The sequence below is a fragment of the Thalassophryne amazonica genome, chromosome 9 (genome assembly GCF_902500255.1).
Source record: "Thalassophryne amazonica chromosome 9, fThaAma1.1, whole genome shotgun sequence".
NCBI lineage: Eukaryota > Metazoa > Chordata > Actinopteri > Batrachoidiformes > Batrachoididae > Thalassophryne > Thalassophryne amazonica.
This window is the reverse complement of record NC_047111.1, coordinates 56,580,886-56,596,259: the sequence shown is the minus strand read 5'-3', so window position 1 is coordinate 56,596,259 and position 15,374 is coordinate 56,580,886. Positions and strand designations below refer to the sequence as shown.

At 45.9% G+C, this 15,374-nt stretch overlaps 1 protein-coding gene across 1 annotated transcript in view; it reads right to left on the bottom strand.

The window, feature by feature from the left end:
- Window positions 1–12,613, bottom strand: part of LOC117517156 (cytokine receptor common subunit gamma-like) — a 40,317-nt gene extending 27,704 nt beyond the window's left edge. The window contains exons 1-3 of the mRNA XM_034178074.1: window positions 12,458–12,613; window positions 9,352–9,442; window positions 5,767–5,939 (exon numbers count right to left, since the gene is read on the bottom strand). Coding sequence (XP_034033965.1) covers window positions 5,767–5,939; window positions 9,352–9,442; window positions 12,458–12,524 — 331 coding nt within the window. The 5' untranslated portion in view covers window positions 12,525–12,613. The remainder of the gene's footprint in view (window positions 1–5,766; window positions 5,940–9,351; window positions 9,443–12,457) is intronic.
- Between the last annotated feature and the right edge of the window lie 2,761 nt (window positions 12,614–15,374).

Genomic DNA, 15,374 nt, shown 5'->3' with positions numbered 1-15,374 from the left:
CTGAAGCAGGAAAGGTGAGTACTTATCCGAACACTTGGCCTTCCGCTGTCCTGAAAAGTTTATAATGTATCGTCACAAAGATACAGTATCTGTTGCAGAGGTGATTACCTTAAACTCAAGGTGATATCTCGGCACTGAGGTGGAGACGCTGTCCTGCTGATATACCTCCGTACTGAGTGAAGTCAGCTGTGTCCAGTAATGGTGACAGCTGTCATCCTGGCTGCTCTCATCAGGCGGCGGCGCCCTCTGGTGCCTGGAGCCCGCACTCCAGGCAGGGCGCCCTCTGGTGGTGATGGGCCAGCAGTACCTCCTCTTCAGCGGCCCACACACAACAGGACCCCCCCCTCAACGGGCGCCTCCTGGCGCACGACCGGGCTTCTCCGGATGGCGACGGTAAAAGTCGGCCAGGAGGGCCGGGTCCAGGATGAAGCTCCTCTTCACCCAGGAGCGTTCTTCGGGGCCGTACCCCTCCCAGTCCACCAGGTACTGAAGACCCCGGCCCATTCGACGGACATCGAGGAGCCGACGCACGGTCCAAGCCGGTTCCCCGTCGATGATCCGGGCAGGAGGTGGTGCCGGACCCGGGGTGCAGAGGGGTGAGGTGTGATGGGGTTTTATCCGGGAGACGTGAAACACTGGGTGAATCCGCAGTGAGGCCGGAAGCTGAAGCCTCACTGCGGCGGGATTGATGACTTTGAGGACTTTGAAGGGACCGATGTATCGTTCTTGGAGCTTGGGGGAGTCCACTTGAAGGGGAATGTCCTTGGTGGACAACCACACTGCCTGCCCAGGACGATACGTGGGAGCCGGGGCCCGCCGCCGGTCTGCATGTGTCTTCGCCCTCGTCCGGGCCTTCAACAAGGCAGAGCGGGCGGCACGCCACACCCGACGGCACCTCCGTAGGTGGGCCTGGACCGAGGGCACACCGACCTCTCCCTCGACCACCGGAAACAAGGGGGGCTGATACCCCAAGCACACCTCAAACGGGGAGAGGCCGGTGGCAGATGACACTTGGCTGTTGTGAGCGTACTCGATCCAGGCCAGGTGGGTACTCCAGGCCGTCGGGTGCGCGGCTGTCACACAGCGTAGTGTCTGCTCCAATTCCTGATTCGCCCGCTCTGCTTGCCCGTTGGTCTGGGGGTGATACCCAGACGAGAGGCTGACCGTGGCCCCCAGTTCCTGGCAAAAACTCCTCCAGACGTGTGAGGTGAACTGGGGACCGCGATCGGAGACGATGTCTGATGGGATGCCATGCAGACGGACGACGTGGTGGACCAGGAGGTCCGCTGTCTCCTGGGCCGTTGGAAGCTTCGGGAGGGCCACGAAGTGGGCCGCCTTGGAGAAACGGTCCACTATCGTGAAGACGACGGTGTTTCCCTGGGACGGCGGGAGACCCGTGACGAAGTCCAGGCCGATATGGGACCAGGGGCGATGAGGCACGGGCAGTGGCTGTAGCTGCCCTGAGGTCTTCTTGTGGTCAGCCTTGCCCCTGGCGCAGGTGGTACAGGCCTGGATGTAGTCCCGGACGTCGGCCTCCAGGGATGCCCACCAGAAGCGTTGCCGGACGACTGTCACGGTCCTTCGCACCCCTGGGTGACAGGAGAGCTTAGAACCGTGACAGAAGTCCAGGACTGCAGCCCTAGCCTCTGGTGGGACGTATAGTTTGTCCTTTGGTCCGTTTCCGGGGTCCGGGACACGGGTCAGGGCCTCCCGGACGGTCTTCTCCACGTCCCAGGTGAGGGCGGCCACGATAGCGGACTCCGGGATGATGGGATCCGGGGGATCCGACGGTTCCGTTTTGACTTCATCCTCGTGCACCCGGGACAATGCGTCTGATCTTTGATTCTTGGTCCCGGGGCGGTAGGTAATCCGGAAGTCAAAACGGCCAAAGAACAGTGACCAGCAGGCTTGCCTGGGGTTCAGACGCTTAGCGGTTCTGATGTACTCCAGGTTCCGATGGTCAGTGAAAACCGTGAATGGCACGGCTGTTCCCTCCAACAGATGTCTCCACTCTTCGAGGGCCTCTTTCACAGCAAGGAGTTCCCGATTGCCGACGTCATAATTCCGTTCAGCGGGGGTCAACCTGCGAGAGAAATAGGCACACGGGTGAAGGACCTTATCGGTCTTCCCGCTCTGGGAGAGCACCGCTCCTATCCCTGAGTCCGAGGCATCCACTTCAACCACTAACTGGCGGCTAGGATCGGGCTGCACCAGAACTGGTGCAGACGAGAAGCGCCGTTTCAACTCCTTGAACGCGGCCTCGCACCGGTCCGACCAGGTGAAGGGAACTTTTGGAGAGGTCAGGGCTGTCAGGGGGCTAACTACCTGACTGTAGCCCTTAATGAACCTCCTATAGAAATTAGCAAAGCCGAGGAACTGTTGCAGCTTCCTACGGCTTGTGGGTTGGGGCCAATCTCTCACCGCCGCAACCTTGGCCGGATCCGGGGCGACGGAGTTAGAGGAGATGATAAACCCCAGGAAGGACAAAGAAGTGCGGTGGAACTCACACTTCTCGCCCTTCACAAACAGACGGTTCTCCAACAACCGCTGCAGGACCTGACGGACATGCCGGACATGAGTCTCAGGATCCGGGGAAAAGATGAGTATATCGTCTAGATATACGAAGACGAACCGGTGCAGGAAGTCCCGCAAGACATCGTTTACCAACGCTTGGAAGGTCGCGGGAGCATTAGTGAGACCGAACGGCATGACCAGGTACTCAAAATGACCTAAGGGGGTGTTAAATGCCGTCTTCCATTCGTCTCCCTTCCGAATCCGAACCAAATGATACGCATTCCTAAGATCCAGCTTGGTGAAAATCTTGGCTCCATGCAAGGGGGTGAACACTGAATCCAACAAGGGCAACGGGTATCGGTTGCGGACCGTGATCTCGTTCAACCCCCTGTAATCAATGCATGGACGAAGTCCGCCATCTTTTTTACCCACAAAAAAGAAACCTGCGCCCATCGGTGAGGTGGAATTCCGGATCAACCCGGCGGCTAATGAGTCCCGGATGTAGGTCTCCATTGATTCGCGTTCCGGCCGTGAGAGGTTGTACAGCCTACTGGACGGGAACTCACTGCCTGGAACCAAATCAATGGCACAATCGTACGGACGGTGGGGAGGAAGCGTGAGAGCCAGATCCTTGCTGAACACGTCAGCGAGGTCATGGTACTCCGCTGGCACCGCCTTCAGATTGGGCGGGACTCGGACCTCCTCCTTAGCTTGGGAGCCGGGAGGAACCGAGGAACCGAGACACTCCCGATGGCAGGTTTCGCTCCACTGCACCACTACCCCGGACGGCCAATCAATCCGGGGATTGTGCTTAAGCATCCATGGAAACCCTAAAACCACACGGGAGGTGGCCTGAGTCACGAAGAACTCGATCACCTCCCGGTGGTTACCTGACACCACCAGAGTTACTGGAGGTGTCTTATGCGTGATTGGTGGGAGTAGGGAGCCATCTAGTGCTCGAACCTGCACAGGCGAGGTAAGAGCCACCAGAGGGAGCCCTATCTCCCTGGCCCATCTGCTGTCAAGCAGATTCCCCTCAGAGCCCGTGTCCACCAGTGCTGGGGCCTTCAGGGTCGAATCCTCATACAGGATTGTGACTGGGAGTCGTGTAGCAATGTGGGTGTGTCCCACGTGAATGTTTTGGCCCACCCCTGGCCCAGTCTCTAAGGGCGGGCGTTGGAGTTTAACCGCTCGGGGCAGTCGTTTGCCATATGATCACTCGAGCCACAAACATAACAAGCTCCGTGGGCCCGCCTCCTTTGTGCTCCAGGTGCCCTAAATGTTGCCCTGCTCGTGTCCATAGCTTCGTCAGCAGGGGGAGCCGTAAGCGCACGGAGCGCAGGAACAGAGGAGCGTGGGGAGGGCGGAGCTCGATCGGACCCGGAAGGGAGAGGGACGATGCGTGCCTGGCCACGTCCTTCGCCTCGTTCCCGACGGCGTTCTTCTAACCGGTTGTCGAGTCGTATGACTAGATCAATGAGCCCATCTAAATCTCGCGGTTCGTCCTTAGCCACCAGGTGCTCTTTTAGGACCAGAGACAGTCCGTTTACAAAGGCAGCGCGGAGGGCAGTGCTATTCCAGCCGGATCTCGCCGCCGCGATGCGGAAGGCGACTGCATAGGCAGCTGCGCTCCGACGTCCCTGTCGCATGGACAGTAGTGCGGTTGAAGCGGACTCTCCTCTGTTGGGATGATCGAACACCGTTCTGAGCTCCCGTACAAACCCATCGTATGTATGAAGGAGCCGAGAGTTCTGCTCCCAGAGCGCTGTAGCCCAAGCGCGTGCCTCCCCGCGAAGCAGGTTTATCACATAAGCTACTTTGCTAGCATCAGTCGCGTACATCACGGGACGCTGAGCGAAGACGAGCGAACACTGCATAAGAAAGTCCGCGCACGTCTCCACACAGCCTCCGTACGGTTCTGGAGGGCTTATGTATGCTTCTGGGGACGGAGGGAGGGACCGTTGAACGACCAGTGGAACGTTACTTTCGCGCGCAGGGTCCTCGGGAGGGAGAGCCGCAGCGGCGCCCGAAGGGCGTGCCTCCACTTGTGCGGCGAGAGCCTCCACCCTGCGGTTTAGGAGAACGTGTTGCTCGGTCATTAAATCGATCCGAGAGGTGAAAGCGGTGAGGATCCGCTGCAACTCACCGATTACCCCTCCCGAAGCCTCCGCCACGTCTTGGTCTTCCAGTGGCCGTTCAACAGCCGGTGGACGCCCCTCGGGATCCATGACGCTGGCCGAGATATCCTGTTGTGAAAGTGTAGGTACACGGACCCACAACAGGGGGCGCAATGAACGGACAATGGAGAAAAGTAAGAACAAGTTTTACTGTTGTGAAAATAGCACAACTGATACAACAATTAGCAATTTGTAAGCCGAAATCTGCTGGTGTCTTGTGGGCAGGCCCGAAGGTAGGAGACGTCCGTCCTAGTTGAACCGGAACCACCCAGATCTCCTCTGCCACCGAAACCCAGAAGTACTGGAACCGCCAAGTCCCGAATTCCCAGGTGGCCACTGCCTCCGCTCGTCGGATCCGGTACTGCTGGCGGGAAAGAACACAAAGACACAGGTTGGGATGCGACCGCACCCAGTAGATGAGAGGGGCAAAGCCGCCTCCACCTCTTGTCACACTGAAGCAGGAAAGGTGAGTACTTATCCGAACACTTGGCCTTCCGCTGTCCTGAAAAGTTTATAATGTATCGTCACAAAGATACAGTATCTGTTGCAGAGGTGATTACCTTAAACTCAAGGTGATATCTCGGCACTGAGGTGGAGACGCTGTCCTGCTGATATACCTCCGTACTGAGTGAAGTCAGCTGTGTCCAGTAATGGTGACAGCTGTCATCCTGGCTGCTCTCATCAGGCGGCGGCGCCCTCTGGTGCCTGGAGCCCGCACTCCAGGCAGGGCGCCCTCTGGTGGTGATGGGCCAGCAGTACCTCCTCTTCAGCGGCCCACACACAACAGATAATACATCATTAAAATGTTCATTTTTTGCAGCAGTTTTGCTTTATATTTGTTTTTTCAACCATGTATAAGGGTTTAGTATTATATTGCCTTTTACAAATTTCTTGTGTTTTTCCTTGTGTGTGAAAAAAGGCAGGATGCAACTTTATTGATCACTCAAAATGTAGAAAGTTACAACAACAGTTGTTTAAATGAAAAACAACAATAAAATGAAAACTCACTGTAAATAATATTGCATTTAAAATAATCTCAACACACCTTACACAAAACCTCAGGAAATCAGCCTACCTTCTTTTTGAAGGGAATGCTCCTTGGTGAAACTCTTGTTGTCATATTCCAGTTTAGTATAAAATGAATTAAACCTTTTCCATGATATGTCACTATAGGGCTGGTTACATCCAATGTTCATGCTGTTCTCTAAGACATAGGAGGCACACTTCTTGAACTCTTCATGATAGAATCTGAATAGAAATAAGTTTAGTCAATCACACACAAAACTATGAATACATTTATATCAAATGTAACTCATCGGCCACTTTATTAGGTATACCTTAACAAAGTTGGGTCAAGTACATTTAAAAGTACTTGAGTACAAGTGCTTTACAAGTACCGTCAAGGACGTAATCAAATAATCAGCATTTATTTATATATTTATTTGTCTGTCTATTAGCAGGATTACATCAAAACTACTGCACAGACTTTTACGAAATTTTCACCACAGATAGACATTAGACCGAGGAAGACGCCATTAAACTTTGAAGGTGATCCAGATCTGGATTCTGCATCAAGTTTCACTTTATATAGGCTTTGAAGGATTACTTTTAGCAGGATTATGTCAAAAATACTGTACGGACATGCCCGTATATAGAGGGGGTTCAGGGGGTTCAACCGAACCCCCCGAGAGGGATTTATTATGTGAATTTCGCGAGTTAAACAAGGTCACCAAATTAAATACCACTATTTTAATACATAACGTACATATATGTGCATATTCATAATGTAAACGCGAATATTAATACCGCTAAATATGTTTGAAAACAAAAAACGCGAAATATAATCCCAGCGAATATTTGTACCTTTACAGTACTAATTAATTTTGTTCTTTTGTATAAAAGTGCCTACAAATTCACGTGGGTCGCCAGGCGACGGACGCGCCTCCTTTGCCCGGTGTGTCGCTCTGCTTGGGTGGACTTTCGCTGTGAAAATTCGCTCCCTATTATTATTATGTATATGATGATATTTGTTGTAGGTGCCTGTTTAAAAATGCTTATGTATTTTACAGGTATATTTTATGTAATTGTTCAGGTGTTTGTGTATAAAGTTTGCATTAATGTTATCTTGGTTCTTCCTGGGTGGTTCTTATGGCAACTGATCCAATCCCAAGCAAGGACTATTTGTATATAAAAATGTATTTCCTAAAATGATACATTTTGGGTTTCAAATGAAATTTATGTAGCTTTTTACCCCTCGAAATCCTCAAAAAGCTTCTGCTTCGGGCGTTGCCCCTCGATCCCACCGGGGGCCCTGCGGCCCCCTGGACTCCCAGCTCAAGAATTTGAACCCCCCCCCCCCCCTTTCACATTCCTATATACGGCCTTGACGGATTGTCAGCAAATTTTCACCACAGATATATATTACACCATGGAAAATTCCATTAAATTTTGGAGTTGATCCAGACCCAGATTCTGCATCAAGTGTCACTTTATATATGCTTTGAAGGATTACTTTTAGCAGGATTACATCAAAACTACTACCCTGCTGTTTCTCAGCAAATTGTCACCCCAGATATGTATTGCACCAAAGAAGACTTCATTAAATTTTGGAGGTGATCCGGATCCGGATCCAGATTGTGGATCAAGTTTCACATTATATACGCTTTGAGGGATTACGTCAAAACTACTTTACGGTCTCTCACCAAATTTGCACTACAGATACAAATTGACTCAGATTCTGACTCAGGATTTCACTTTATGGGCTTTTAAGGATTATGCCAAAACTACCTCACAGATTCTCACCAAATTTGCACCACAGATAAATATTAGGGCATGGAAGAATCCACTGAATTTGAGAGGTGATCTGGATCCAGATCGGCGGAAGTCAGAAATCTCTGATTGTTCTTGTTTAAGTGTCAGTTTGGTGTTACTTTTATTCAGATAGTTTTATATTCAGTTTTATTTAGCCATAAGTGAATTATTGTGTTAGTTTTAGATTCACTTTGAGCTGCCTTGGTGTGTGCTCTGTTCTGCTCCCCCTCCCCTTCTGTCTCTTCAGGCGCCGCGTCACAGAGTTGATTATCATCACCTGTTTCTGTACTCATCAACACCTGTATAAAAGCCTGGGTTCATTCCCTCCAGAATTCACCAGAAAGTCTGTTTTCGCTACGTGCTAGCTGGCTTCCTCTTCACTATTTGACAAGATAACCTGTTTAATCTTCCTGTTTGTTCTGACCTACTCTCTTGAGTTCTGTTCCCAGGGTCACCCGTCTCCTGTCAGCTCGGTGGGCAGCCACCTGGTTCCGGTCACCTGTCTGAGCTCCTGTTCTGGTCCAAACTATACCTCCTGTCTCCGGTGTCTTCTCATTTCAAATTACTCTGTATCATTACTCCAATAAATTGTTACTTTGTTTCCCCATTCAGCTCCCAGCATTTTTGGGTCCTAATCTGGGTTTTGATTGGCTCGGCCGTAACAAGATTTAGTTTCAGACAGCTTTATTTTCTGTTAGATTTAGCTTAAGTTAGTTTTTATTTTGTTTTACTTTCAGAAATATCAAGCAGTTTAGTTTTATGTTTAACTTTGTCTTCAATTAGCGCTAGTTTTATATAGCCTTTTAGTCAACTTATTCATTTTGTGTGTAGTAGATGAGAGCAATGGTTAGCGTGAATGCCTCACAATAAGAAGGTCAAAGGTTTAGTCCCACTAAATGTCATCAGGTGCAGTTTGCATGTTCGCCTTGTGTTTGCAGTACCCTACTACCTCATTTCATTCACATTAACCAAGTTCAAAGCCACATAATGGTGGAGATTGGTGTGGTTGTTACCACTCTTGAAACACATCAGCTACCTATTTTATAAACACTACCCAATCTAGAGCCCATGGATCCCCACTAGATAGGGGAGACTAGGTTCTCCAGCTGCACTAAGGCCGATCAGCAGGCATTTCAGCGGGTGGTGAAAATAGCAGGGAGAATCATTGGGATGACTCTCCCAGAGATTAGTACTATCTACCCCACTTGCTGTCTTAGTAGAGTGGGTAATAACCACTTTTTCCATCTGCTGCCCTCAGGGAGAAGGTATAGGGCTGTGAAGGCCAGAACATGTAGACTGGCCAATAGCCTGTATCCTCAAGCTGACAGATTACTGAACACTGCCCTCCTCCCCTCTCTGCTCCCTTCCCACGGACTATAACTATATCAACTGCATTGAATTCATAATAGTAGTAGCACTGAACTGGTTTTCCATTGTTGCACATTGTTACTATTATTTATTTATTTATTTGGAAATTGCCCCCTTCTCCCTATGTCCCTCCTTCCGTGGATTATATCCACCAATCAATAGTATTGAACTGGTTTCTGTACTGCTGTACAGTGTCACTGTTTTTATATTTATTTATTTGACTGTTCTTATTCTTTAATGCATTTCATCAACATCTTGTTTTGATATTGCTGTCAGAAATGTCACTGATTGTTACTGATGTTATAAATGTTTACATGGGGGTATTTAGAGGCTGTTTATTGCACTGGTTTGCACTTTTTTTTTACTACGCATGTGGATGCTCCAGACGTAATTTCGTTGTTCTTTGTGGCAATGACAGTAAATGCTTGAATTGAATTAGTTATTATTTAAAAAAAATATATCAATGTCTTCAGTGACCAACCTGCTGAAGAAGGTGTAGTTGGCTTTTGGAGTCCAGTTTCTATTCCAGGAGCAATGGACATATTCAAGATTAATCACCATGCAGTCCACACCTGTCAGATACACAGTTTTTGGGAACAAGACAAAGGTTTTAAAATGAAAATGACAAAAATACTAAGTTCCCCAAGTGACAGACACAGAGTGCAATTTGCAATCAGAAATACGATTACATGGAATCTGGTTTTTATAAGCAGCTTCTAAACACATGCTGAATATATGCTGAATCAACTGTTTAAAAAAGGTACATATTTTATTTTAAAAAAGTAAAGTACTGTATAAAAATATATACAGGATTGACAGTAGCTAGCCCGCACATATAGAAACCGGGGCACAGTGAATCAGTAGCTATCTGCAAAACTACCTACAGTTGTATGCAAACGTTTGGACACCCCTGATAATTTTCATGATTTTCCTTTATTTGGTTGTCTGGATCAGAAATTTCAGTTAAATATATCATATAGCAGTCAAACACAGTGATATTTGAGCAGTGAAATGAAGCTTATAGGATTTATAGAAAGTGTGCAATAATTCTTTAAACAAAATTAGGCAGGTGCATAAATTTGGGCACCCCAACAGAAAAAAAATCATAATTATTTAATAGATCCTCCTTTTGCAGAAATAACAGCATCTAAATGCTTCCTATAGCTTCCAATGAGAGTCTGGATTCTGGTTGAAGGTATTTTGGACCATTCCTCTTTACAAAACATCTCAGGTTTGTTGGTTTCTGAACATGGACAGCCCACATAAAAATCACACCACAGATTTTCAATGATATTTAGGTCTAGGGACTGAGATGGTCATTCCCGAACATTGTACTTGTTCCTCGGTATTAATTCTTGAGTAGATGTTAAGCACTGTTTAGGATTGTTGTCTTGTTGAAAGATCCAGCCCCACCGCAACTTCAACTTTGTCACTGATTCATGAACATTGTTCTCAAGAATCTGCTGATATTGACTGGAATCCATGTGACCCTCAACTTTAACAAGATTCCCAGTACCAGTACTGGGCACACACCTACACAGTATGATGGAACCACCTCCAAATTTTTCTGTAGGTAGCAAGTGTTTTTCTTAGAATGCTGTGTTCTTTTTCAGTCATGCAGTCATGTCCAAATAACTCAATTTTAGTTTCATCAGTCCACAGCACCTTATTCCAAAATGAAGCTGGCTTGTCCAAATGTGCTTTTGCATACCTCAAGTGACTGTTTGTGGCACATACTCAGCAAAGGCTTCCTCTGCATTACAGCATCATATGGCATCTCTTTGTGCAAAGTGTGCTGTATAGTTGAACGATGCACAGAGACACTATCTGCAGCAAGATCATGTTGTAGGTCTTTGGAGCAGGTCTGTGGGTTGACTATGACTGTCCTCACCATCCTTCGCTTCAGCTTATCTGAGATATTTCTTGGCCTGCTACTTTGGGCCTTAACTAGTACTGTGCCTGTGGTCTTCCATTTCCTCACTATGTTCCTCCCAGTGGAAACTGACAGCTGAAATCTCTGAGATAGCTTTTTGTATCCTTCCCATAAACCGTGATGTTGAACAATCTTTGTTTTCAAGTCATTTGAGAGTTGTTTAGAGGCTCCCATGTTGCCACTCATTAGAAGAAATGCAGAGGGGAAACATTTACAAATGGCAACCTTAAACCTTTCTCATGATTGGATTTACCTGTGTAAGGAGATCAAGGATCAATGAGCTTACCAAACCTATTTTGTGTGTAATAATTAGTGCTACATGTACTCAAATCAATAAAATGACAAGGGTGCCCAAATTTATGCACCTGCCCAATTTTGTTTAAAGAATTATTGCACACATTCTGTAAATCCTATAAACTTAATTTCACTTCTCAATATCATTGTGTTTGTCTACTATATGATATATTTAACTGAAATTTCTGATCCAGACAACCAATGATTTATAAAGGAAAATCATGAAAATTATCAGGGGTGCCCAAACATTTGCATACAACTGCATCTATTTGCAGCAGTTATGCCATATTTTTGTGCATAAAGACACCCCCCTTATCAATTAGTGTTTTCTTTTTGGATACATTAAGGGTAAAACTAAGTGGCAAGTGAAGTCATTTTTCTCTATCAAAAGTAAATTTTGTGGATGTCAGTGCCTTTGTATTTATGTTTCACAACAGAGGAATGGTGGCCCAAAAAATTTGTTATTAGTTAGAAGACTACCCCATCCAACTGATGAGCATGTGTTATGTCTTCTCTAGACTATCAGCTATTTGATAACATGACTCATGTGTGTCACATGCACCTGAGGCACAGTGAATCAGTCTAGAAAGTGATTTACTAAGCCCCAGTATCAAGTGGATGACAAATATTAATGTTGAAGCTTATACATTGGTTTGCTGGATTATAGTTTGTATCAGTATATATTTACTAATTTTGAAGAAATCTTTATAATCATGTGTTTTTTCATTATATTCTAAGTTGATTCACTGTGCCCCGTGAATTAGTGTCCGGGGCGCAGTGAATCAAAAATTTTAAAATCAATTTTTAACACCTGTAAATTACACTTGGGGAGACATAAATAACACAGCCTTATAAACAATAACTTGCTGTATTAGATCCATAATAGAATGACCTAAACCTATGCATAATGTGTTTATGCTGCCACAAAACAACATTTCTGATCCACAAATGCAATGAGGAAATGGAAGTACTGGTGTAATGACGCAAAGGGGAATTTACAGCTAATGGACTTTGACTTTGATTAACTTCTATTTAGAGTTTAATTTAAAACGACAAGATATTGATTATAGCAATGTTATTTTGCCCATTTGTATCTTTCCCCAAAAATATAATATTTAAAGTTATCCACATAACTGGAAAATAATTAGTCACTGTAATGATGAGATTATTTTTTAGAGACTATACACAATATTATTGCAACACTTAATGAAGACAAATAAAAACAAATACATACAAAAAAATATGATTTTTCAAACCCAAATAACTCCTCAGACATGTTTAATCATATATCTAATAACTACCAAGATTATACATTTCTTGTAAAAGTAAAGTTTAATTGTCAGTGTTGAAATGTTCTTACCAGGAGGCTCTGTGGCAAACACATATCCAGTCAGAAAGAAAAGCAGAAACAGTGTGGCCGACATCATGGCATGAAAACAGGATGCTTTCGGGGCAGATCTACTTCTACATGTGACTGTGCGACGTATGTGCAGCTTATTTCTCTTCTGTGTTTGCTGACTTTCGTTCCTGTTTGTGGGTTGTCTTTCCTGTCAGAGGAAACTTAGTATTTGATCTCTAAAGATCATAAAGATCATTTAAAAATAAATAAAAAGGTTCAATTGAAAGTGAAATGCAAAAACATTAAACTTCAATATTTCTGCTTCATTCATTTCAGGTAAGAATGTTTAAAGAAATGTATGACATCTATTTCACTTATAACTAACTTGAAGTTTGTGTATTAGTGACAATCCAAATACAAGATTATCACACCATACATGTTTTCACACCTTTATTACATCAAAAACCTGATATACTACTACTACTACTACTAATAATAATAATAATAATAATAGTGCAGCAGGGATATCAGATATGATAGGACAGGAATAGAAGGCTTAGGCAAATCTAGCATCATCTAACAGGTGGACGTCACTGAGAATTGAATGAATTTCCCTGAGAAGATGAATACAGCATTGACTTCATTTAGATTATCCAAAAACATAGTTGACGCTCCCTCACAATGCAAGTGATACTCGTCATCCTAGCCTCTCTTAGTAGCTGCTCATTGGATACAAAAGAATTTCAGCGAAATCCAAAGATCCTCCAAAGAGACCTAGTACCAAGGAGATCCAGTTGTCACCTTAGGTCACTGGTTAGCGTCCAAGTCTCACAACCATACAATAAGACAGGTAGCACCAGGAGCTGCAAAGATATCGGCATCGCCTAACACCTCTATCCAGCATTTTGATCCAGGACTATCTCGAACCGAGACACTCTGATTCCTCACTCAACTTCTCAAGTGCTGTAATCAAAGTGTCCACTGATTCCGGAAAGATTACAGCATCGTCTGCAAAGTCAAGGTCAGTAAACCTTTCCTCGTCAACAAAAGCACCCAAGTCACTGGTTTCCACAACCCTACCCAACAACCAGTTCATGCAAACATTGAACAGTTTAGGAGCTACAACAAACCACTAACAAATGCCAGTTTTCACTGAGAAAAACTCAGAGTCTCTGCCTCCACTCCACACAGTACTCATAGTATCTGTATATAGGCTGGCTATGATGTCCAATAGTTTCAACTGAATCAAACACTGCAAAACATGACATAGGCTGCAAAGAGACACTGCCATTACTCATGCTTGCATTCTATGAGTACCAGCAGAAAAGGCAGCTAACAGTTGATTTCTTGGGGGGGCGTGAATTAGACTGTTCCAGTTGCTGAGCAGCAAGTAGATGAAACTGAATGTTATTGAGAATAATCCTTGCAAGCACCTTCCCTGGCACAGAGAGCAATGTGATACCCCTATAGTTGTTACAACCCCAATTCCAATGAAGTTGGGACATTGTGTAAAGTGTAAATAAAAACAGAATACAATGATTTGAAAAACCTTTTCAACCTATATTCAATTGAATACACCACAAAGACAAGATATTTAATGTTCAAACTGATAGACTTTGTTGTTTTTGTGCAAATATTCATGTTGGGAAAGTGTAGGTACACGGACCCACAACAGGGGGCGCAAATGAACGGACAATGGAGTAGGTCAAATAACAACACTTTACTGTTGTGAATGTGCACAACAAATACAACAGATTGCAACAATAGACAAGAGTCAATTCACAAAGGTGTCGTGTGGGCAGGCTCGAAGATAGGAGACGCCTGTCCAAAGCAGAACCGGAACCACACGATTTCCTCCGCCACCAAACCCCGGGAATACTGGAGCCGCCAAGTCCCAAACTCCCAGGTGGCCACTGCCTCCGCGTGTCGGACCTGGTACTGCTGGCGAGGAACAAAAAAGCAATTAACTGAGGATGCGTTTGCACCCAGGAATCAGTACGGCAGGAAAGCTACCTCCACCTCTCGTTGGAAAAGCAGTCCACAATATAATGCACAAAGTCACAAAGGATACTGTCAAAACAGTCAGCTGAGGTACGTTACCTTCCAGGTAGAACGATATCTCGGCAAAGAGGTGGAGACGTCGTCCTGCTGATGTACCCCTGCTGATCAGGTGATTGGTAACAGCTGTTGCAGGTGATGTGTGACAGCTGTCACCCTGGCTGCTCCTGTGAGGCGGCTGCGCCCTCTGGTGCCTGGAGCCCGCACTCCAGACAGGGCGCCCTCTGGTGGTGGGCCAGCAGTACCTCCTCTTCTGGCGGCCCACACAACAATTTACTAATTTTGAAATGTATGCCTGCAACACATTTCAAAAAAGTTGGGACGGGGCAACAAAAGACTGGGAAAGTTGATGAATGCTCAAAAACACCTAATTGGAAACAGGTGAGTGTCATGATTGGGTATAAAAGGAGCATCCCCAAAAGGCTCAGCCATTCACAAGCAAAGTTGGGGTGAGGATCACCACTTTGTGAACAACTGTGTGAAAAAAACGTCCAACAGTTTAAGAACAATGTTTCTCAATGTTCAATTGCAAGGAATTTAGGTATTCCATCATCTACAGTCCATAATATAATCAGAAGATTCAGAGCATCTGGAGAACTTTCTACACGTAAGCGGCAAGGCCGAACACCAACATTGAATGCTCTTGCCCTTCGATCCCTCAGGCGGCACTGCATTAAAAACTGACATCATTGTGTAAAGGATCTTACTGCGTGGGCTCAGAAACACTTCAGAAAACCATTGTCAGTTAACACAGTTCGTCGCTACATCTACAAGTGCAAGTTAAAACTCTACCATGCAAAGCGAAAGCCATACATCAACAACATCCAGAAACACAGTCGCCTTGCCTGGGCCTGAGCTCATTTGAAATGGACAGACGCAA